Source organism: Grammomys surdaster, unplaced genomic scaffold (genome assembly GCF_004785775.1).
Source record: "Grammomys surdaster isolate TR1022 unplaced genomic scaffold, NIH_TR_1.0 100, whole genome shotgun sequence".
Classification (NCBI taxonomy): domain Eukaryota; kingdom Metazoa; phylum Chordata; class Mammalia; order Rodentia; family Muridae; genus Grammomys; species Grammomys surdaster.
The window spans coordinates 7,201,920-7,228,369 of record NW_021604579.1 but is presented as its reverse complement, the minus strand read 5'-3'; the positions used below and the strand labels follow the sequence as shown (position 1 = coordinate 7,228,369).

General features: G+C 36.0%; 1 protein-coding gene across 1 annotated transcript; it reads left to right on the top strand.

Annotated features, from left to right (window-relative positions):
• The first annotated feature begins 3,413 nt into the window (after positions 1-3,413).
• On the top strand, positions 3,414-18,776 carry LOC114637474 (selection and upkeep of intraepithelial T-cells protein 8-like). Its single transcript, XM_028785682.1, has 7 exons — positions 3,414-3,489; positions 5,895-6,242; positions 6,550-6,831; positions 8,267-8,374; positions 11,058-11,105; positions 15,049-15,119; positions 18,651-18,776. The coding sequence occupies exons 1-7, from the start codon at positions 3,414-3,416 to the stop codon at positions 18,774-18,776; spliced, it is 1,059 nt and encodes a 352-aa protein (XP_028641515.1).
• Positions 18,777-26,450: the final 7,674 nt, after the last annotated feature.

Sequence of the window (26,450 nt, the reverse complement as noted above, 5' to 3'; positions counted from 1 at the left end):
AACAGAACAGAACAGAACAGAACAGAACAGAACAGAACAGAACAGAACAGAACAGAACAGAACAGAACTGCTGGGCTCCAAATGGGATTTTGGAAACCACAAAGTCCACCCACCCAGTGATACAATTATTCCAAAAATGCTACACCTCCTAATCTTTTCATATAGTGCAATTCTCTGGTGACCAAGCATTTAAACATGTGAGTCTATGGGGTCATTCTTATTCAAACTACCACATTTCACCCTCAACTTCTTCTTCAGCACCATGTCTGTCTGAATGCTTCTATGCTCCCTTGCATGATGACAATGGACTAAACCTATGAAACTGTAACCCAGGCACAATTAAATATTTTCCTTTATAAGAGTTGCACCTATCATGGTGTCTCTTCACAGCAAGAAAACACTGACTAATACAGAAGTTGTTACCAGGGAGCAGCGTATTGCAGTGACAGGCCTGACCATGCTGCTTATTTGTGTAATGTTGACTTTGTATTATGAAAGCAATTGAATGCTTTGAGTATAGATAGGCCTAGATCAATCTGGTCATAGAGTCATTGTCCAATATAGTGTCAGTCATGGCTTTCATCTTGTAGAGAAGGATTTAAATCCAATCAAAATGATTTTTCATAATCCCATGATGTTCTGGCTACTATTCTATCCATGAGAATACCTTGACAGGCCAGCCATTATTGTTGCTTGCAGAGTTTATAGCTGAGTATGGTTGATGATTTTTTTCTCTTCTAGTATTGTGCATGTCCCCTTTCAATATTGTTAAAGCCAGACAGTAAAAATGAAGTTTTCAGGTCAGTAGCTTAGTATCTTCATGTTTTATAGCACAGATACATCATGTCTTCAGGAACAGAGGGTTTTGTTTGTTTGTTTGTTGGTTGGTTTCCTTTCCTTTTTTTTGAGAGAGTGTTTTAATGTTAAGTTCTAGAAATTTACTAACAGACTATAGTGTTTGAGGATCTATGGGATCTCAATGACCAACAGCTCCAAAAGACGTAATTTATTCCTGGGTCTAGGTCTTTGTTAGCCTATGATGTCTCAAATAATAATGTTGGCCTGTTGTAGATTAACTCTGTTGTTATTCTTGCACACACACACACACACACACACACACACACACACATGTTTTAACAGTAGTGATTTCAACATATTCTAATATATCATATTTCTTTATTAAATTCATTAGTTAAATATTCATGTAGTTTCCTTCTCATGGTTACTATGAATAGAACAGCAATGAATATGGATAATCAAATGTCTCTGTTGTAGGATGTAGTCCTTTGTGTATATGCCCCAAGGAGTAAAGCTGGATCATATGGTAGATCTACTTGAGTTTTTGGAGGACCCTCCACGCTGATTTCCAGAGTTGTTTTATCAATCTGTAGTCCTTTTCTCCTTATATATGCCAGCATTTCCTGTTTCTTGTGGTTTGCTTTGATTTGGGCTTTGGTTTATTTATTTGTTCACTTGCTTATTTGTTTTTGACTTAGCTATTTTTATTTATATTAGATGAAATATCAGTCTCTGAATTTGCAATTTTTAATAACTAAGAATGTTGAACATTTTAAAAATTATTTTTCAGCCATTTGCATTTTGTCTTTTGAAAACTGTCTGCTCATATCTGTAGCCCATTTTTAGTTGGGTCACTTGTTTTGTTGGTTCCTTTAGTGTGTGTTAGGTCTTCAGATATTCTGCATATTAATTCTCAACCTGATATATAGCCACTCTACAGTCCTTTGGTCAATTGTTTTGTTCACCATACAGGGAGTGTTAGTTTCATGAGGCCCTGGTTTTCAGTTGTTGCCTGTAATTCCTGGTGAATGGACTCCTACTCAAAAGTCCTTTTCTACATCTGGATCTTGGCTGTGTTTTCTTCTACAAGCTTCTGTGTTTGATGTTCACCCTGAGGTACTTGGTTCATTTGTGGCTGACCTTTGTTTTGGGTGATAGACATGACTCTAATTTTATTCTTTATGTAGATATCCTTTTTCCTTAGCATCATTTATAGAACATTATATCTTTTATCCAGTGTGTAGTCTTAGCATTTTTATCAAATATCAAATGTCTGGAGTTGCATGTACTTGTATTTGGGTCTTCTATTTTGTTCCATTTGTCTATGCTTCTATTTAATTACCAGTATCATGTTGCTTTTATTACTCTGGATCTGTAATATATATTTAAATGTGATATGGTAATACTGCAAGCAGTACTTTTTTTTCTAATGATAATTTTGGCTATTTAGGGTCTTTTGTGATTCTGTATGAATCTTGCCAGTTTTTTCCTTCTGATTTTGTGAAATATCACATATGGTTTTTTTTTTCTTTTTCTCTCTTCAATGTGCCATGTATTTCTACAAGTTCTCAATAACTGAATTTATGTTGCTCCTTCTTTGGCATTTCATTCATTTTTAAAGTAGGGAACTTACATAGTTTAGGAAAGACCTGAAATAATGGTACATCCTCCAATCAGTAATAGAATACAAGTTGACTCCTCATGGTCTGCATCCTCATTCTGAGTTCATGGAAAAAAGGCAAGTCAGATAATGCAAAGCTTTACTATCTGATGCCTTAAAGGCATATATATATACATAAATTTAATAATTTGCTTGCAAGTTGTAACTGTGGTTAATCTTATTATAAATGTATGGCACCATTCTGTATCTTTTTAAGATTTGTAAATTTTTACTCATGTTTCTTTATGTGGCCACTCTCTTGTTCCCAAATTTCAATCTAAGAAATTGCTCTTGATGATTTTTTTCTGATAGGTTTGTAAAAGACATTAATGTTCAGTTCATCCAGGTTTTTTCTTAGTAAGGTTATGTCTTTGTTTTCAACTCTCAACAATATAGTCACAAACCATTTTCATATTTTAAAGTATAGAAGTGATCATTAAAAATTACTAATTAACAGGCTTCAGCACTGTTCCACTGATTAGAAATAACATATGCTATTTTTAAGAGAGGACTTTTGTTTATCCACTATTTGATATCAATATATTTTTCAATTACATGGATTAAAATATTTTTCTTACATTTTCACTCACATTTAGACACCTATGTCTTTACACTGGTTGCTTTTGTTCCCTACATCTATCAATATACTTAAAACATTTTCCTTCCACTCTGTGTAAAATGCATCTGCTTAGGGAACTGGTCACTTAACAAGGTTAGTCTAAAAGTTAAAGGAACTAAGGAGTGTGAACTAGAGGACTAAAGGAACTTGGAATTCCTGCTCTGATGAGAACCATGTGTGAGGACAGTCTCTTTTTTCCCCAACACTGAAAAAGTTTATTTTTAAGGGAACATTAATATTGTCGCTTTTTTAAATTATGAATTAATTTTGTGTACCTAGTAAATGTCTATATCATCCCTTATTGTCTGTTATCTTGCTGCATTGTCCTTTCTAGCTATGATGAAGCCTACATACTCTTATTTTCCTGGGTATCATGTGTTCTTCATCTTCCTGCAAATAATATTAACTTCAGGTAAGAACACTTTTTTTCTTATCTATTGAAATTATGAAAAGGGTAGAAGATATATTTCTAGTGCCCAGTTTTTGTATAAAAGGATGTTAGCAGCATTATTTCATTGCAATAATAATCAAAATACTAAAGAGGTGAATGGCAGCAACTCTTCTTATATTCAGAAAGGCAGTGAGATCCCAGGGTGTATCACTTTCCTCTATGTTAAAGAGCCAGAAAGGAGCAGATTTCTACCAGGTCATAATTCCCTAGGGGAGAAGAAACATCTGAGAATAATAAGTTGTTAACTAGGAAAAAGTAAGCTGAAATCACTGAGTTACTAGACCCTCAACCTGCAACAGTTTGACCCACAAAGAACACATATTCCCCATCATGGTTAGGTGCTGGATGGTGCTCTTTTCTTCCAGCATTTCTACCAGGTTCTCATGGTGAGAAGAGAGTGATGGAGAAACTAACTATTCTAAAATAGGTCCACCTTAATTAGTTCTGCCTTCAAGATGAACTGTTTCCTGAAAGTATTACCTGTTGAGGTTCATGGCCTGAATGAATTGACCTGGGAAAAAGATAATATTGAACTCAAGTCTTCTTTCTTTCTGTCCTATCCCTCTCAGGAAACAAAGACATTCGGAAGTCCTCAAAAAGGTCATAGCCCAAAGGCACAGATTCATTGAAAGACCAGATCCAAATAAAAAAGATGCAGAATGGTCTTCTCTTTTTCTCATACACCTTACTTAATTCACATCATTAAAATATACCATCAGGGAGATTAATTGTAGTACACTTGACTCCAAATGAAAATTTTCTCGATACACAAAAAAACCAAACCAGAATCCACAGGGATAGATAGAGCAAGTAAAACCATAGTTAGTCCGCAATTATCAGACTAGAAATGTAATACAACTGTAGTTAATATTGTAAGTAATCTAATGGCAAAATGGACAACATACAAGATCATATGGATAATAGAAGCAAAGCTAGAAATTCTTAGAAATAAAGAAAAGAAATATTATAGTTAAAAACATGGTAGCAGAATTAAAGAATGTCTCTTTTTTGAGTAGACTGAATGGACAAAGTTTGGGAAGAATTCTGATTTTGATTATTAATCATAGAAATGTATAAATAGAAGAAAGATTTCAAGTTTTGCAGAAAAAATATAAGAACCCTGAGACAACTTATGACATTTGTAATAAAGAAGAAAGACAAAAAGGAAGAGCAGTACCATGCTTTAAACTCCCTACAGATCCAGTAGTCTCAGAGAATACCAAACAGGGTAAGAGCCAAAACAAACAGAAAAAATGCACTTTTGCATATAGTATTCAAAGTATAATGAAAATGAAAGATACAATTTAAAATACTAGCAGTCATTGGTAGAGGAATTGGAAATTTGTCCATCTCCCCTTAAACAAGATAAAATTACCTCCTACTTTGCAGAAACCATATAAGCAAGAAATAGATGCAGAAAATCATTTAAAGCATTCATGGAAAACCTAATAATTTAGGACTATATATCATATGTTATGATATATAATTATCATTATTACATATGATATATATTATAATTGTTATAATATATTATATATTAATATATCATTATTATAATATATTAATTATCTTTTAAATGTAAAGAATACATAGACTTCATCTTAGACAAACAAACAGGAAACTTTCCGTTTGGTATCCCTATCTGAAAAATATGTTCAAGTTTCTTGGAGAGAGGAGAAATGGGGGGTGAGAATAGAGAAAGGCAACGACATATAGTCAAAACTACATAAACTTTAAGGAAGGAAAACTTACAGTAAATAAGCCTAACTTTATTAATTGATCTAATAGAGACCAGGTTCTGCAAAAAATTAAAAGTAATGTATTCTGCATTCACCAATTATATGTATATACCATACTTTTCTTATGTGTTCATCTGTTGGAGGATCCTGAGTTCACTTCCAAATCTCCCAAAGAAGTTTCTACATTAGCACCTTAAAACATAAGGGAGGGGCTGGAGAGATGGGTCAGTGGTTAAGAGCACTGGATGCTCTTCCAGAGGACCAGAGTTCAATTCCCAACACCAATATGAAATAATTAGGAATTAGATATTTTGCCACAGAAACTGATAAACAGCCTTCAATAGATTCCAGAGTTCCAAAATAGTTCTACCACATAGATTCTCCCATATAATTAAGTAGAAAAACAGATTACTGGGGATTCCTACTTAACTACAATCTATTTTGATGATAGGGATGATCTGGCATTGGTTTTCAGAAACATTGAAAGAAAAAAAACAGAATGTAAAAGAGTTAAAATTTAGATCAGCTAGGTCTTCTAGGTAGGATTTGGTATGTTCTTCTAAGCAGTTCATGGCAGCAAAGTCTTATTAGTTTCAGATTTATTTTGATTTCAATTTTTCCCCACAGAGAATCTGATGGTGACGACTCCCACTGGACATGTGGTGGCTAGAGTAGGAGGCCAGGCTGAGCTCAGCTGCCAGGTGACTCCACCACGCAGTGTGGCATATATGGATGTGCGCTGGTTCAGGGAAGACAAATCTAAACTTGTTTATCAGTACAGAGGTGGCCATGGAGTGGATGGAGAAGCTGCTCCTGAATATGTGAAGCGCACAGAATTTGTGAGTGAGGCCATTGGAAAGGGCAAAGTGGCCCTCCGAATTCATAACATCAGCATTTTCGATGATGGGCCTTACCAATGTTCATTTAATGATAGTGGCTTTAGTGATGTGGCCTTCATGAACCTCAGTGTGGCTGGTAAGTCGCTTGTGGAACCTAATATACCAGTGTCCTTGTGACCAACAAACTGAAATACATTGCATCATCTTGGCCGTTTGTTATGGGTTTATTATATTTTATATTCTAAAATATCTAAGCAATGGGTAAAAGTTATACATTTACCTCAAAAAATAAACTAAGCAGAGAATAGACATCATATAGCAACCAATTAGTCTAACTTACCAATCAGATATGGAAGTAGACTCACATGTGTTTTTAAATCCAATCTTGTCAATCAAACCTCAGCTTAATAACTATGCTTTTATTTCCTTGTCATTTTCACTAGCATTTGGATTGAAGATGCAAATCAATGTTCAGAGTTTTGGATATGATGGCATCATTCTGGAGTGTTCTTCAGTAGGGTGGTTCCCCCGGCCCCAAATGGAGTGGAAAGACAATAATGGGAATGTAGTTCCATATTCTTCAATATCATACTCTCAGAATGAAGACAGATTTTTCTTCATGAAAATTACTCTTCTCCTTAGAAACCAGTCACAGGAAAGTATCACATGCTGTGTTCATAATCCTCTAACGGGTGAAGAGAAGCAAACCAGTCTTATCATAGCAAGTAAGTACTCAGTCATGAGGATTACTTGCCAACGTGGAAGCACAAAGAATAAATCAATGAATTAATGAATGTTAAAGGATGTACTGCATTGCAGAAAATAACTTTACTGTGCCTCTTCACCATTGATACTGGTTCTGGTTAGACAAATGCTAAATGTAGGGTATTAGAAGAAAAATAAACAGTGGGAATTTATAAATAAGCATATCTTGCAGCTTTAGAGACACTAATTTTTTCTCATTAGACCTAATAATATTCACCTGTAATTTTAACCAGATGCTAGTTCAGTAATATGAAAAATGGTATTGAACACTTTGTATTATTTCCTTCATTTAGAAAAACAAACTATATATATATATGTATATATATATATATACATATATATATACATATATGTATACATTTGTATATATGTGTGTGTGTATGTATGTATGTATGTATGTATGTATATGTTAGTAAAAACAGCAGTAAGAAAAATGTCTAAGATGCAGACTGGGTGGTTATTTGTTCATTGCTTGCTCTGAGAAGACATGATGGTTGAACACAAAAAAATCAAATCAGGAAAAGGTTATCTTATGTTTAACCAAGCTACCCTTGGGTAACATTCAAATACTAAAAATAAATTTCACACAGAAACATACTATGTGGAGATGGAAAGAGGATGGTTTATACCTTTAGATACTAGTTCATACAATGTTTTTCTACATTAACTAAAGGTACAGGTTTTGTCTCTCTTTTAAAAACTCTGTACTGCTTGAGAGAATTGGGAAACTTACTGAAAAATAACTGTTGTTGTGATTAAATATGGCTTTATGACAATGTTTTCTGGAATATCAGAGAAGTTGACAAGAATGAGTTAGAAATCAGACGTTAGGCATGTTGGTACTTTAAAGGCTGAGGCAGGAGTACAGAATTTGAGTTCAGTTTGGGCTACATAATAAGAAATACCTCAAATAGAAAGTAAGTAATAGATGTAGTGAAAGAAAAACTGAAAAAAACCCCAATTAATTCTAAAGCATAGAAGTAAATTATAAAAGATGAATTTGCAGTTGATTCAGTGAACTATTTGCAGTGAACGTATCTTAGAAATAAAGCTAGCAATGATCTTGAGTGTAAATATTGTTATATGAATTTCAGTTGAAATATAAACTCATGGTGGATATGACTGTATGTGCAAGATGTGCACAAGCTGAAGCCATACAAAACTCTAGCAAAGACATGGGGAGATTCCCTACCTGAGGAACTATTGGCATCATTTAATTTCTGAGAAGAGAGAGTTAGTTTTCTATAAAGGACTATAGGGAGGGAGGGAGGAAGAGAGGCATTAGGATAATGCACAGAATCTGAAGGGAATCCTGCTCTCCTGGTAGCTCCTTCCTGGTTTAGTGGGGCTCTTTGCTATGTGTTTTTAAAAGATATTCTTTTTGGTTTTTTTCAGATGCCCTGTTTGATGAGAACTACATAAAATATTTAATTTTCATTTTCCTTGGAATATCGATTTGTTTATGTTTATTTTACCTTTTAATTTTATATCTCATGAACTCAGGTAATTTATTTAAGAGAGATAGAAGCATTTACCTAAGTCACATGGAGAGTTTAGTTAAAATTAAAAGATATTTCTCACTTCCATACACAGCTTGCTTCTTACTTTACAGGTTTGAATTTTATACCTTTCAACACTGTAATTTCCAAGGCAATTTTAGTTTTAGTGATGAAGGACACTATGAATATTTTCTGGGCTTTTCCATATCCACAGTTAATTTCTATATCCCTTAAACAGCACACTCTGAAACATTAAAGGGAACACTAAAAATTAAAGGTATTGTTCTTCTCATAAATAATTGTTCCCAAAAAATAAAGCATACAATTTGAATTACAACTGTTGCTTATTAGTATTGAACCTACATATTGTCATTTTATACAATATGTGAGGAAAAAGTCATATTAGAAAACTAACAGTTTAAATACACTACTACAATTTAGATGGTTTAGAAAAAAAGAAATAATTGCTTCCATCACAGTAAAGTCATCCTGTCACCTCTAATTTCTAAGTGGTTGACACATATGAGTCTTATCCTAGATTAGATTTAATGTGGTGATAAATTTCAGAATAGTGTTCAGTGTGGACAGGGTATGAGTGTGTGTGTGTGTGTGTGTGTGTGTGTGTGTGTGTGTGTATGTATGTATGTATGTGTGTGTGTGTGTGTGTGGTATATGCTCATCAGTGTGTGTAGATGCTTTGACATATACTTCCACTCTCAAAGCCAGAGATGAACTTTGAGTTTCTTATTCTCACTTTCAATTTTTTTCTTTTAAGAGAACATCTCTCACTGAACCTAGAGCTAGGCTGGCAGCAAGAACACACAAAGGCTCTGCATTTTTTCTACTACACATAGTACTGGAATTATAGGTCCATATCCAGACATATCCAGCTTTAGTTTTTTAAATGTAGGTGCTTGGATTCAAACTCAAGTCCCCATGCTTGCACAAAATTGCTTACCCACTGAGCCATCTTTCTAGTCTTACAACTATTTTTAGTATTATAGTTTAAGTCAGAGTCTTGGAAAAATTAATATATAAAAGGTACTTATATAAGTCAATAACTCCTTTACAACCAAATTCCTTTTTCTTATTTTAAGCCTAAACTACATGTTAGTATTAAACTTTGTAATGATACAGAGATCCAGTAGATAAAAAAATAACAGTTATTCATAAGAACAACCTTTGCGGGGTGGAGAGATGGCTCAGAGGTTAAGAGCACTGGGTATACTTCCAGAGAACCTGTGTTCAATTTACAGCACTCACATGATGGCTCATAACTGTCTATAACTTCAGTTCTAGGAGATCCAACACACTTTTATAGCCTCTGTAGGCATCATATATAAAAATGATGCACAGACTACATGTAGGCAAAGCACCTAAACACATAAAATTAATGAAAAAGAACAGTACCCTTTCTGATCCTAATGACAAAACAAAATTTATTATTTACTATAGAACTGAGCTGCTATATGGAGACACAAGAATTCAGAGGCTGAGTAAATTATTCACTAAGAAACCTGAGTTCAAAGTGATGAAAAAAGGATATAGTTTACCATTGATTCAAAGGTCAGGTGACTCAAAGAAGTTAAAGTCCATTCATTCTAGTAGCTTAATATAATACATAGAATCCTAATACGCAAAACATACTTAGAGGATATTTTTATTATGCCAAACATTGTGATAATCATTTTATCTAAATTATTCCTAAAAGATACTTCTGTTGCTTGTGATCTTATTAGGGGTAAGGACATATTGGATTACACATGTCATAAATGACACAGCCAAGATTGAACTACAGAAATGTTTAGTTCTAAATTTCATTCCATATCATTATACTATAACATTCAGTACTTGGTTTCAAGTTTCGTCTTCAAATCATCCATACACTGAAGACCACTGAGTAATTGATATAGTCTGTTCCACAGTGGACGTGATATGTTCCATGGTGATTCCGGAAACACAAAAATAAGTTCTGATTCACTGTCTTTCAGAGACTACAGGTCAAAATGTGCTATTTTGTCAGAAATATATTTCTAGTTCCTTCAAAAATCTAATTTATCCTTTTATGGAAAGAGATATGAGGATTAACTATTCTATGGATATACACATTCAGTAGTCTAAAGAGAAATACCTGTGTACTGTCTGTTTAGCTTAGGGAATAAGTCTGAGCAGGGTTGAAGCAGATGAAATGGGAGAGTGTGTTTCCTCCATGACTGAAGGAGCCAGCCACTTCTGTTTTAAGAATACATAGATCCAACTCAGCTCCTAATTTCAGCTAGCATTGTTCTCACAGCTACTCTTGCCCAAGATTGAATCAGATGAAGACTCCTATGACTGAGCTGTCTCTACTCACCTCAGCCACTGATTTCATGCTAAGTTATATTGTAGGGATCAGAAAAGGATACTCCTCTACGCTCTGATTGTCTTACAAATTCAACTGAGATGTCCTAGTTATAAAAACAAGCCTGATGCTTCGATTGTACTTATGAGATTAGTAGGACTGGGATGGTGATACAATAATTACTTGACCCACCTTTTCAGTTGGCTGTCCTTGGGCTACTGTCTTATACTGCTAAGCTCCTTTTATTAATCATAACTCTCTGTTTTAGAATTTATACCTGGATGCAGAGCATCTTCCTGTATATTAGACACAACGATGATATTTTTCCAATTCTTGTGTGTTGTAGCCTTCTCCATAACAATCATATCTCATTACCTGCAACTTCGGAACAGAGGTAAACAGCATTAATTGTGGTAGCATATCCTTAGTTCTTTTGTTTTCCTAGATGTATGTCTATGTGATGTTGTTTAGTTGTGTGAAACTTTCATCACTGCATGAGGATCTGTGGTTTGGGTGTAAACTCAAAAGATCCTATTTTAACAGAGTGAAGTAGGAGGCAATAAAGCTGCCGTGTTATCAGCTGTGTTGGGGGACAGAACCTTTTGCTCCAGCCACAAGAAGAAACATAGCTTCATGATATATTGTTGAATAAACTCTCTTTTACTTTGGATATTTTCTAACCTTTTAATATTCAATTTATATGTGACTATAAATCAAAATTTTCATCAGCCTTTATCTTACAGTCTATACTGAAAGTGTATGAAATATTAATAATTTGTATTTCATTCTAATCATAATATTTCACATAAGCATTTCCATGATAAATTTTAAACTTTCAAATACTTCTGAGAATCTATTAAATATAAAATACTGCCTCTATTTAGAAGTAAAATTTGCGATAAATATAATAACACTAAAATATGATTTTGACACGACATTCTTTTCTTTAAAGGCTTATAGAGGAAATGTGTATACAGAATGATTAGCAGCAATCAGTGAAGAGCTAGCATATAATATTTATATTTTTTTCAAATCACAAAAGAGAACTTCAGAGTCACAGTGGTCATCAGTGGGCTCTCTTAGTTCTCATTTTTAAACCTCTTGCTAGATAGTCATTGGATAACAGCAGGCATAGACCTGTACTTCTACCACTCCCATGTACAATTATTCTTTATAATTTATTACATTAGAATCAATATTTTAATACTTTTATCACCAAAGGAAAACAATTTGCATTTATATTCACAATCATATGGCCAGAAAAGAAAACACCTAAGCCCAAAACTATTGTGAACATCTTCAATCAAGTAACTGCTTACTATATTTCCTAAAGATTCTGCAGGAGAAAAATGTAGGGAGCAGAGAGACAGGCTACAGATCATCTTAGCCATTTCAAGAATCAGCATCATTTATTTCCTCCTTATTGTAGGAAGTTTGTCAGCCTTAATAACTACTTGACTGTAGTGATCTGTTTTGAAAGGATTGAAGAGTTGAGGTGGACCATATGTTGGTGCACAAGTACTTTATAAGCAACTGATTATGGTCAGTTTGTGCATCACGAAGAACACATACTATTGATGTGTGTTGTGTGTTACTCCATCAGGTTTATGGTTCATAAAATATTTGTCTGGGATTCTGAAGTCTTGGTGCCTTTACACTCTGTTGATCATTTTTCTTTCTTGTACAAAATGGTTTTAGTTTTCTGCAGTTCTACTTAATCTTTCTAATCTTTCTTCTGTTCACTTTGCCTTTGAGGTTATATTTAAGAAAATTTGCCAAGCTTTGTTCTTATGTGTTTTTTTTTCTTTTTGAAATCTTATAATCTCAGTTGTTAGCTTTACATATTTAATCTATTAAGTTAATACTTTCTATAGGTTATGAGACAAAGCTTTTATTTCATTTGTATGGACACCTAGTTTTCATAGATCTATCCACTAAAGAGACTGTCCTGATCCATGGTGTTTTCTTGGTGCCTGTGACCCTCAGTTGAAAATATATACTTGATATATTTCATGTTTCTCTGTTTTGTTCCAATAGGTCTGTTTTAATATCAGTTGTCCACTACTCTCATTACTCTCACTTTGCATTTTGACATTTAAGACTTGTGATGCCTTAAAACTACCTTTTTACTGAATTCCTTTGGCATTAAGGGAAACAATAATAGGTTGATGAAATTTTAAGATTGTTTTCCTATATTTTGGGGGTTGGATTATACTACTAGGTATGACTGAGATCATAAGAATACAGCCTGTTATATAAGTGTGTTTGAATATTTGTTAGACTTCAGATGGGAATGCAGTAGGGCTTCTGTCCATCAAGAGAATATGGATTTTTAATATCTTTTCATCTATTCTTATTCTAGTACAATTAGTCCACGACACATGAAGGTTTACAACTCTATTTGCAGCTTTATTTTTCAGAGGACTAGAAATTACTTGAATAAATTTAAAAATTCTAAAAAATCATCATCAGGGATTACAAAATCATCAGTTTATCTACACAGCATTACTTTAGGAAAGTACACCTTCATATTGATTATACAGGAAATATAACCAATAGTGTGGGCTAATGCTCAGGAATCGATATGTAATAGTGACAGGACAGGTATATTAACAACACAAAGCAGTCCTGAGATGAAATCTCTAGTGACTTTGTATCTCACAGCTCACCTATCACAAGGCATGCAAAATTGTGGGCCTTCTCCTGAAGGCACTTGTATGCTTTTAGCTTTTCTTAGATGGTACAAATTTTTTAAATAAGGCCTAATGATTCTCTAGATTTTTTAGTGTCAAGTGCTTTGCCCCCTTTACATTTCTTTACATTTACATTTTGTTGATTGGGATATTCTTTATCTTCCTTTTAGTTCATTTGGCTAAGGTTTGTGTATCTTGTTGATGTTTTCAAAGAACTATTTTTTTCCTTGATTCTTTATATTGTTCTCTTTGTTTCATTGATTTCAGCCCTTAGTTTGATTATTTCCTGCTGTCTACTCCTCTTGGTTTGTTGGCTTCTGTTTGTATATAGCTTTAGGTGTTCTGTTAAGGCACTAGTATGACATCTCACGAATTTCTTTATAAAAGTACTTAGTGCTATCAACTTTCTTCTTAGCACTGCTTTCAGTGTGTCTCTTAAGTTTGGATATGTTGCTGTAGTCGATTAGTTCACTCTACACCCAGAAGCAGCACACACTCTTTACTATCTTCCCAATGCTCTGGATTCTCAAATAAAACACACACACACACACACACACACACACACACACACACACACACTGCCTTCTATTTTAATATGCCTAAATGGCTCAATTGCTAGACAACTTCCAAACTTCCATGTTGCTAATGCCTCCTCTCTAATGCTCCTGAATTGTTGCTTACTAAGATCTATATTGCATCTCTGCCACCCCTGATTCAATGCCTGCAGCCCTCCTGGACCTTGATCCCTGACTCTTACATATTGGCAGTCTCTCTGTCTCTCTATCCTACACTGTTCAGTCCTGGACCTCCTTTTTCTCCCAGCAATGGTGATTCCTCTTCTTCCTCGGTTCCTTGCCCACAAACGCTAATGTCCCACCTCTGTCTCCCTGCCCAGCCATAGCCGCTGGCAACTTTGTTTACCAATTAAAACCAACTGGGGGAAGGGACCTTCAGCATCTTACATGCAGATGTGCAGGTTTCTATGTAATTTTGGGAGCTGAATTAGTACAAGTAGCATTAGAACTTATCCACAATATAGGTATGTTGTATTTTCCTTTATATTGAATTCTAGAAAGTCTTCAATTTCTTTATTTCTTCCTACACCTACAAATCCATGGAAACTGAACACTCTCTACACTAATGAGGTTGTAGGTCTCTCATATTTTTATTCTTGTTGAAGTCCAGCTATAATCCTTGGTAGTCTTACAAGAAACAGGGGTAGGGAGCTATTTCAATTTTGTTGTATTTGATGACACTTTGTAACTGAGTATATTATCAGTTTTGGAGAAGGTTCTGTGAGGTGCTAAGTGAAATGTTCTGTAGATATATTAGGTTCATTTAGGTCATACCATCTATTACTTCTATTATTTCTCTGTTTAGTTTTTGTCTGAATGACCTGTCCATTGGTGAGAGTAGGGTGTTGAAGTTTCCCATTATTAATGCATTGATTTTGTTGTGTGATATTAGATTTAGTAATGTTAAATCTGACTCAGCTCTTCTAACTCAGCCTCCTGAATGCTGGTTACAGACATGTATGACCGCATTCGGCTAAGAAGAATTCTCAGACTTATTAAAGTGATTTTACATGATATTTAATGTCTCTTGGTCTAGTACATAACCTCATTAATTTTCTAATTTTTTTAGTTTTCATTTCAGATCCCTTATATTCCTTGTACAATAGCTGGATGGAGAATATGGCAGTAGTGATAGTATTTGTAATGACAATTTTCAGTTTTTTAACCATTGCATTATTTTGGGAACATATCAAAATGTAAGTAAACAAAAAGAGTCATTACATTAAGACTAACAAAGGCCATTTCTTCTTTTAAGGTCCTGCTTTATAGTTTATTATTAGCCAAGGATCACTCATTTCTCAAAAAAGACATGTTAATTGAGACTGTTATTTTATGTTACACGTTAGTATTTTAAGATTGAGTTGTAGTTTTCTTCTGTTTGAGTACATTTGTTTATAACTCAAGTGTACAATCAAAAATTAAACAGAAAGTGTATTTAAGAGTGCTGAATAGTACTGGCTATACTTCCAGAGGACATGAGTCTGTTTCCCAGCATACACAAGGAAGCTCATAACTGTTTATCATGCCAGTTCCAGGGAATCTAATGCCTTCTTCTGTTCTCCTGACTTCTTTAGGTACAAACTGGTTCAAAGATATATATATATATATCTCCAAGCAACACACATAGAAAATAAAATAAATTTAAAGGCAATTTTAAGTAGAAAGCTTCCTTTATTCTCTTATTATTGCATGCAGAATTCTGACTGTATTGTTCAGATTTTCTTGACCCATGCTTAAATGAATGAGTCAACTTGTCTGGTGACACTTCTGAAACCTTCTAAAATACAAAGATGTCTCCTTCATTTATTATTTTGATATTATTTTCCATAAAAATCATTTTGTCCTTCTCATATATATTTCATGAATTGAAAATTAGCAAAATTGAACCCCCTTCAGACATTATTAACTATTTCATGATATATATTAAGGAAGTTCACTTTTTTCTATTGTTGTGTAGCTAGAGAATTGAAGATAATATGTATTAAGTTAGAGATGTCTTTGATATCATCAAAATGTCGTTTCTTTTATAATGATAGAAGTATTTCTTCAGGTTAATGATATTCCCCAACACTTCTTATATTCAAATAGGAATTATAATGTCACATTTATTCTGGTGTGTTCTCCAATAGAATATTTTTAAATGAATATTAAATAGCTGAGGCACATCAATAAATTTTGGAGAAAATAAAAATATGTGAAATTGTTAGACAAAAGGTGTTTTGAACTCATAATGTTACACATTCCAAATAGTTACCCAAAGAGCAAAAAATTGTCAAAGATTTTAAAACAATTTAATCTATGAAATCTTTCATCAAATATTTACCCTAAATAAGCATAAGAAACTATGAAAATATGAATATATAAGAAATATGCAAATGTAAATAATTGAAATATTAAGACAACAGTTATATTTTACCTGTAAATAGAGTATTTAACTGACAGAATGTGAATACAAAGTTGGGCCTCTGAATCTACATATTATACTTTCCCAGATTCAACCAACTCTAGATCAGAAATATTTTTAAGGGCGGTGGTGGCGCACGCCTTTAATCCCAGCACTTGGGAGGCAGAGGCAGGCAGATTTCTCAGTTCGAGGCCAGCCTGGTCTACGGAGTGAGTTCCAGGACAGCCAGGGCTACACAGAGAAACCCTGTCTCGAAAAACAAAAAACAAAAACAAACAAACAAAAAGAAATATTTTTAAAAGGGTATACCTATATTGAACATATGAAGATATTTTTGTTGTTTATGTAATGACCAGGAGATAAAGAATAACTGTCTACACTATGTTCTACCCTAACAAGAAAATATGTATCATATTGCCTCTTCCAAAGGCTCACAGATTATTAACCAAGAGGGGTGAAGAGATTATAAAATCCATAAACACAGGATTACTACAAGAAAACAATGTCTTCTGGATAAAAGGGCATCTACAAATAGGAATGCACAATGGTTGTGACACTGTTCATAAGACCTGTGTAAGACCAAGCCAGATCAAATTTTGGCATGCAGAGGCGAAGTTAGTATGAAGTCCCAACCCTAGCAGAAGAGCTATTGACATTTTTTATTGTTGTGTAAAGAAAGGTCATTTAAAAAAAATGATAATTGCCAATAATTTCCTCACACTGTAGTGGAAGGACACACAATTAAAAAATATTTAGTAAGCACAAATTGGCCTCGAATGAAAAGGCAAAAGACACAAAGTTAGGTTGGTAGGGATAAGGAAGTCTATCTGAGAAGTGTTGGGGGAGAGAGAATGACTGTGCTGAAACTTGAACAAAATGCTCAAAGAATTAAAAAGAATACTTTATAAAATCTGAAAAAAAAAATCCCTAAATAACACCATAGACTCCTGAGGTAGGGGATGATTCAGTTTGGATATATTATATGAGAGAAGAATAAATAATAATAAAAAGGAAAATATCATAGAACACTTGTTTAGCATTTCAATTATATTAAATATTATAAAAAACTTTGAAATGATTTAGCTAATGAAATGTATAGGAGAATGATTACTGTATATTATCAAAATCTATATCATTTTATATAAAGCCCTTGGAAATTGAATAGACTTTTCTATTGACAGGAGTTGTGACTGTCTAAGGCAAGGAGCAGCCATTTTAGGGAGTTTAATGTACTCCCCTGCAAAAGAATTTTCCTAGTCAAGCTTGTTTGCTGTTTATGCTTTTTAAATGAAGAATGAAGAAGTTTATAAGACCCCTAGTTGAGTGTTCAGGGACTCCTTATCACCTGTTGTAATACCTCTTCCTTAATTGCATAGGGCTAGAGTAGATAGGCCAAGAGAGATTAGAAAAAAGAAAATTTATCTACAAGGCTAAGGAGAAGCCCCCATACCTGTTGGGTAATAAAGGCTTTTCAAGTACAGCTTGTTTTAGGAAGACAGGGTAGCAGTCACATCCCTGTAAGTAAGCCCTTACCTAGGCTCTATTAGAAAGATTAATTATCTCATTGGTTCTCCAGCAAGAACTTTGATAGGATCATGCCTTGGTTTACTTTGGAAGATTAGAAAAATGGTTAAATATTTTACATCTCTCCCTGTGAAGGAATTGTACCAACAGGGTTCTAGAACCAATATTACATGGATACCAACACATAACTATATTTATGACCTAGCAAATGAATATCAATAACTGTGCTATCACAATCAGAGATGATGTTTTTAATGGAGATAAGTGATCTGCCTATTATACTATTCTTCTTGTTATGACTTCCAATAAGAAAACTTGGAAGATAATGATTTATACTCTATTCTAACTTCTCATTATAGTAAAAAGAATAATGAACATACTAAAGAAAATTATAAAGATGTATACAACCAATAAAGTTTAGACTCATATTTCACATTCCTCAATGCTTTTTTTTTAAGAAGATAGAATGAGGGATGAAGAGTTGACAGATTAAGACATATATAAAATATGTCTACTATTATTGTTTAGATTTTAAGTGTTCTTCAAAGATTCAAGTGGTAAAAGGTTGGTCCCTAGTATGGTAATATCCTTTGAGTGAATTCTTTGACAAGTGAGTACTAATGGGTGATCATTGTGGGCAGGTCTTCAGGGAGTTAATGAGACTATGGTGCTATCATATTTCTTTGTTTTGGTTTCTAGCCAGGGTCTGAGTGGTTTTATTCTGCTTTTTTCATTCCTTACAGATTGTTTCACTACAAACAATGGTCCGACCTGTACAATTACAGAGAGAACTAACAGATGGCGGGGAGAGGGATAAAGGGAGAGATCTGCCCTCAAAGTGTATGTTTCGTTCAAAGTCTGAAGAATAAGCAATCTTACTTTCCTGGTGTTGCTTCTTCCTGAGCAAGTTTGTCTATTGCTGCTGCTACTACCATCCCATGATGATATACCCGAGCATCTTTGGCCTACTAATGTGGACTGAGTACAAGTAATTTTCCATGGAACTTCGAAAACTTTCACACAAGACTAGGACTGTAAAGGCATCCAGATTGATGGATCAAGAGGCTAGAGTCTATTGTATAAACATTTTAATAAATTGTATTTTATAATGTACATGCATTTTATTAGTTTGCTTCTTATTGTGGCTGATAGGGTTCAGAATAGCATATAAGGTTTGAACTCTTGTCAATCTCTATTGTTCAACAATTCAAAAGAGTGTTACTCTTTCCCAGTACTGAAGTTTTTACTTACTATTTTGCAGTGTTGAATTAGCCATCAGCATAGGTTACCCTTATTTAAACCCCCTTTTACTATATACATGTGTATATAATTTATAAAGTTCTATAGTAATAGATTTTCACATCTATTTTTCAAAAGCCCTTTAGTATTAGTTATCTCTCCCATAGTTCCTCCTCTACCCTGCCCTTCCGATACTCATTCCATGTAATCCTACTCATTCTATTATGTTTCAATTTATAACTTTTTTATTGGATATTTTCTTTGCTTACATTTCGAATGTTATCCCCTTTCCAGGTTACCACCCCCCAAAACCTCCTATCCCATCTCCCCTGCACCTGTTTCTATGAGGGTGTTCCTCCACAGACCCATCCACCCATTCCTGCCTCCCTGCCCTAGCATTTCCCTACACTGGGGCATCGAGCCTTTACAGGACAAAGGACCTCTCCCCCCATTGGTGCCCGACAAGGCCATCCTGTACTACATATGCAGCTGGAGCCATGGGTCCCTCCATGTGTATTCCTTGGTTGTTTTTTTAGTTCTTCAGTCCTTTCTCTAACTCCTCCACTGGGGGCCCTGTGCTCAGTCCAATGGTTGGCTGTGAGCATTGACCTCTATATTTGTCAGGATCTGGCAGAGCCTCTCAGGAGACAGCTATATCAGACTCCAGTCAGCATGCACTTCCTGGCATCCAAAATAGTGCCTACTTTAGTGACTGTATATGGGATGAATACCCAAGTGGAGCAGTCTCTGGATGGCCTTTCCTTCAGTTTCTGTTCCACACTGTCTCTTTATTCGCTCCCATGAGTATTTTGACCTCCTTCTAAGAAGGACAGAAGCACCCATACTTTGGTCTTGCTTCTTCTTGAGTTTCATGTGGTCTGAGAATGGTATCCTGGGTATTCCTAGCTTTTGGGATAATATCCACTCATCAGTGAGTGCATACCATGTGTGTTCTTTTGTGAATGTGTTACCTCACTCAGGATAATATTTTTTAGTTCTATATATTACCAAAGTATTTCATGAATTCATTGTTTTTAATAGCTGAGTAATACTCCATTGTGTAAATGTACCACATTATCAGTATACACTCCTCTGTTGAAGGACATCTGGTTTATTTACAGCTTTTGATTATTATAAATAAGGCCACTATGAACATAGTAGAACATGTTTCCTTGTTATATGTTGGAGCATCTTTTGGGTATATGCCCAGGAGTGGTATAGTTGGGTTCTCAGATAATACAATGTCCCATTTTCTGAAGAACACCCAGACTGATTTCCAGAGTGGTTGTACTAGCTTGCAATCCCACCAACAATGAAGGAATTTTCCTCTTTCTCCATATCCTCACCAGCATCTGCTGTCACCTGAGTTTTTGATCTTAGCCATTCTGACTGGTGTGAGGTTGAATCTCTCAGGGTTGTTTTGATTTGCACTTCCCAGATAACTAAGGATGTTGAACATTTCTTTAAGTGCTTCTCCGCCATTTGAGATTCCTCAGTTGAGAAATTCTTTGTTTAGCTCTCTACCCCATTTTTAATATGGTTATTTGGTTGTCTGGAATATAATTTCTTGAATTCTTTGCATATATTGGATATTAGCCCTCTATTGGATGTTGTATTGGTAAAGATCTTTTCCCAATCTGTTGGTTGTGGTTTTATCCTATTGACAGTGTCCTTTGCTTTACAGAAGCTTTACAATTTTATGAGGTCCAATTTGTCAATTCTTGATCTTACAGCATAAGCCTATTTTAATCTTGTGCATGTTAGAACACATGGGAGTTGAACGTCCTCTGGATGTCGTGGGACTGGGAGCAGAAGTAGTGCCCAAAGTCTGCTCAGGGCACTGTCTCAGACCATATTCAATAGTCTTTCACTCTCTGTACTTTGACAAATTGTTTGTTTTTGTGATAATCACCATGTACTGTAAAACAGTGGCTTCACTAGACCTCCTTTTAATTTTTGACCATGGCTTTCCAAAAATATTCAAAAACAGCCTGTTGCTGTTTCTCCTGGTTACACACTCCAGAGGAGCAAGATAAATCTATTGCTCAAGATGTCATGCATTCCAAGAGCAGGTCCCAGAGACCTGATCTGGAACTGAGCTGAAAAACTCTTTCCTGAGGACTAGTTTCAAGGTGTCAGGAGGCTCCATATACACTTTCAAAGGAGGAAGCAACTACCAATCCTACACAGTTGTGACACTTGTGAACCATAATGTTATGGAGCCAATAGATACACCTACAAAACTGTGGGGCAGTGAGCTATGAGAAAAAGGCCAGAAAGCCTGGTAGAAGAGACCTAGAACCCCGGAACCTGGCCCAAAGAAGGCCACTGGGATGGAAGGTGCTTCGGGCTTTTCCCAGACATCCGGCTCTCTCAGCTTCAGCTCTCCACAGTCCCTCCCACAGAGAGGTCCATGGTCATTGATCACGTAGGAGTAGCACCATCATGCAGATGAGGCATTCCCAAGCTCTCAGGCCAAACCAATAGGGGTTACCTGCTGCCAGACCTTAACCCCACCCCAAAACTGTATATATAGGCCAAGTTCAAAAGTAAAGGTGTGCAAGATTCTTCCGGGTGTCTGAGAGCTTCTTTTGCCGTCCCTTCCCTCTTTGCCAACCAGCCAGTGCCTCCGAGGCACTTCAAAGAGCTGTAACACTTTTCAAAGAGCTGTAACACATTCCCCCTCTCCACTGCTGCTGAGATGCTGAGACATGGTTGGTGGCAGGGGCAGAAGTGGACTCTCCTGTCTGTGGCCCCCACCATCATCCTTCGAGGGCCGTCCGGGCTCTCCCAGGCCCAGCCGTCTGTGGGGCTCTCTCCGCTACAATTGTGGTTCCCAGGACTGCTGAGCCACGCTGCTGAGCCCCAGGGACCGCAAACTACACCGAGACTCCCCAGGAACTGAGTAGCCAAGTCCCGAGTTCTGCCGACTGAGCCGTGGTTCCCCCCGCCCGTGACCCCTGAGAGTTTTGAACCACACAAAACACTCTTATATCTAAGGCTAGTCAAACATTTTAGAAGAGGGAACAGGGGACTATAAGAGCCAGAAGATTAGGCATTTGCTGTGAGAATGTATCTCCTAGTAATATAGAAGTTACACCCATAGAGTCTGACCATCATGAGTTTCCATATGTGAGCTTAACAAACATGACAACAATGACCATACCAAACTGAGTGAAGAGAAACCCATAACTTATCAATCATATATACATAACAATAAGCAACAGAAGAAATCTGGGAATAGGAGAGGTGCCTTTCCCCAGGGAAGGGCATTCTAATTGATTGTCCTAAGTACTGAAAGCATATATATGGGTAACATACAGACTCAACAGGCTACGTTAGGATTTCTGTTGCCCTACTATAGGGTAACTCCATTTAAACACTTTATATATGTGTATCTATGTAGTGTAAGAAGCTTCTAGAGTTGCATGCTTCCGTATAGCTACATGTGGTAGAGAAGAGAGATCAGAATGAAGGAAGGAATACTAGGAGAAATAACTAAAACTAAATAAATTTTGAAAACACAATTTTGATTTTTTTATACCAGTTGAATAATATTTCACTGTATAAATGTACCACATTTTTATTATCTCTTTGTCAACTGATGGATGCCTCCTACTGTATTTCTACTTTCCGGCTATTTTGGATAGAGCAGCAACTAATATGGATGTAGTGGTTTGAATGAAAATGGCCCCCATAGATCATACGGAGTGGCACTATTCGGAGCTGTGGCCTTGTTTCAGAAAGCATTGCATTGTTTTAGGAAGTGTGTCGCTAGGGGTGGGCTTTGAGGCCTCAGAAGCTCAAGACAGGCCTCCTAGGTCACTGCCTTTTCCTGCTGCCTGTGGATCCAGATGTAGACCTCTTGGCTACCTCTCCAGCATCATTTCTGCCTGCATGGCACCATGCTTCCCACCTCTAAACTGTAAGTCAGTCCCTGTTAAATGTTTTCCATTATAAAAGTTACCTTTGTCACTGTTTATTTCTCACAGAAATAGAAACCCTAATTAAGAGAATCGATGAACAAGTATGTGTTAAGTAGGATAGCAGGTCCTTTGGGTATATGTGTAAAAGTGGTACAGCTTGATCATGTGGGAAATCTAGATCTAGCTTCTTGAGTGGCCTCCACATTGATTTTCACAATTGCTCTTCCAGTTTGTACCCCCAACAGCAGTAAATGGTTTTCATTTTCCACCTCTACACTGTTTACCATTAGTTCTGTTGGTTTCAGCAGCCATTGATTACCACTAGCAAGTAATCCAACAACTGATACTCTTTGAAATATTTTGAACCCTGTGAACATACAATATGGGTGTTGTTTAAGCAGTCCTATTGCTATTTTATGGCTACAGCTTCCCTATCATTCCAAGAAAAACACTCTCAAAACAGGTGTCCTGGTTCTTTAACTCTTAGTTTTCTGGGAATTTCACAGTCACATATTGTCTACAATTTTGATAGTTTGGGATCGTTACCATAGTTGTCTTCTGTAGGGTTAGTGGGGTCCCGCGTCTGTTCTGCCACAGGGTTCAGGCCACTCAGGGGAACAGGATGCAAGAAGTTTGACAGAGCTTACTCCACACGGTGTCAGGCTATTTGGTACTTCCAACATAATGGTGCCACTATTGTACCACTGAGGATATACATTTATTTTTATTGATTAATGTATTTATTCACTTTAAATAGCTACCACAGCTCCTCTCCCCTATTTTCTCCCATTCTTAGCCTCCTTTGCCATTCTTCCTTCCCCTTAGAGAAGGGTTGCAACCCCCCAGTTACAACCTGCCCTGGATCATCAAGTTGCATCAGGACTAAGTGCATCATCGTTCACTTTGGCCTGACAAATCAGTTCAGCTAGGGGAAAGAGATGCAAAGGTAGGCAAAGGAGACCAAGTCAGAGACAGCCCTACATCCAATTGTTAGGAGACCCACATGAAAACCAAGCTGCCCATCTGCTACAAATGAGTAGAAGAACTAGGTCAGGTCCAGAAATTCTCTTTGCTTGGTAGTTTGGTCTCTGTGAGCATCGTAGGTTCAGGTTAGTTAGTTCTGTATGTCTTTTGGTGTCATTCAAACCTATGACTCCCTCAATCTTTCCCCCAAGTCTTCCACAAGACTCTCTGAGCTCTTACTAATGTTTGAGTAACATACAAAAATATATAAAGAACTCAAGAAATTAGACATCAATGAAACAAATAATTCAATTTAAAAATGGGATACAGAGCTAAACAGAATATTTTCAACGGAGAAATCTCTAATGGCTGAGAAGCCCTTAAATGTATTCTTAGTCATCAGGGACATACAAATCAAAGTGACTCTAAGATTCCATCTTACACCTATTAGAATGGCTAAGATAAAAATCTCAAATGACAGCACATTTTGATAAAGATGTGGAGCCAAGGGAACATTCCTCCATTGCTGGTGGGGGTGCAAAGTTATACAACCTCTTTGGAAATCATTCTGGCAGTTTAGGAAAAATTCTACCTCAAGACCCAGATACTCACATCCTACATGGAGACATGTTCATAGCAGCTTTTTTTTTTTTCACAATAGCCAGAGACTGGAAATGACCTAGATGTCCTTCAACCAATGAGTAGATAAAGAAAATGCTGTGCATTTACACAATGGGATACTACTCAGCTATTAAAAATCAGGGACTTAAAGAAAATTTCAGGCAAATGGATAGAAGTATCATTAAGAAAATATCATCTTAAGTGAGGCTACCCAGATACTGAAAGAAACACATGGTATCTACCCTCTTATAAGTGGATATTGGGCATACATTACAGGATAACCAATCCACAATTTGCAGATCCAAAGGCTAAATAACAAAGAGGGCCCAAGGGAGGATGTTTGACTCTCAGTCAGAAGGGAAAATAAAATATACACTGGAAATAGATGGAGATAGGGAACTGAGTGAGAGAGAGAATATGCAAGAGAATTGTCTGGGGATCAGGTATGAGGAGAATAGGGAGTTGAGAGGTCTGGGAGAGAAAAGAAAAATCAGTTGGGGGAAGCATCTTTGGGACAAGCCAGAGACCTGGGTTGGGGTAGGCCCATGGGAGGATATGTAGATGACCTTGCTAAGACTCTTAGCAGCTGGGGATATGGAGATTGAAGTGGTTACCTCCTGTAGCCAGGTAGATTTTCATTGGTGAGAGGGTGATAACAAGTCACCCACAAAACTTCCAGCCCAAATTTGTCCTGTTTACAATATGAGCAGGGATAAAAGTGGAACATAGATTGAAGGAATAGCCAACTGATGACTGACCCAACTTGATATCTACTCCAAGGGAGAGAACTAACCCTGACACTATTAATGAAACTCAGCTGTGCTTGCAGACAGGAACTTAGCATAATTGGCATTTGAGAGGCTTCATCCAGCAGCTGATGGAAACAGATGCAGAGGCCAGCAACCACTGAGGATATCTTGCCAAGATACCTGTTATAATTCATATCCTCTACAGATAGGTAGTACTTTTGATGTGTTTCTCCCTTGATAACTTGCAAAGAACTTTGAATATTATGAATCTTCTGAATTCTAACTGGGGGAAGATGAGAAAACTTTCAAAGTAGGTTTTTTAATCTTTACTCATGTATATGGATACATGAGTTTTGTCTGTTATCCATGGAGATACAAAGAGGTCTATGATCCCCTGGAACTGGAGGCTCAAATGGTTGTATGCTACCATGGAGGTGCTGGAAATTAAACCCAGATCACCAGAAGAGCAATCGGTGTTCCTAATATTTAGCCGTCTCTCCAGCCCTCAAAATAGTTTTAACTTATATTTGTCTGATGTCTAAAGGTGTTGAACTTCTTTTTGAAAACACCATATCTCTGTCATTTTTTTTATTTTGTTTTGTTTTGTGAGATCTCTTTTTAGTCATATGTCCCAATTTTTGGTTGCTTTCTTACTGCATAGGTGTTTTATTATAGTTTGTGTGTGTGTGTGTGTGTGTGTGTGTGTGTGTGTGTACTTTATACAACAAGCCACTGTTAGATGCACAACTAGTAATGATTTACACATTCTGTAGGTGATGTTATTATAAAAATGGTGGTGTTATTTGTTCTACAGAATTTCTTATTTTATACATCTTTAGTTTTGTGAGGTCCCATTGATATTAATACTTGAGTTACTGGAATTCTGTTCTTTCCTGTGCCTACAAATTGAAGCAGTATCCCTACTTAATCAAATTCAGAGAATCTGGGTCATAAAGTTCAACTCCTTGGTTCTTTTAGAGTTGAGTTTTGTCCAGGGTGAAGCATAAGCTTCTAATTTCATTATTTTACATATAGCTATCCAATT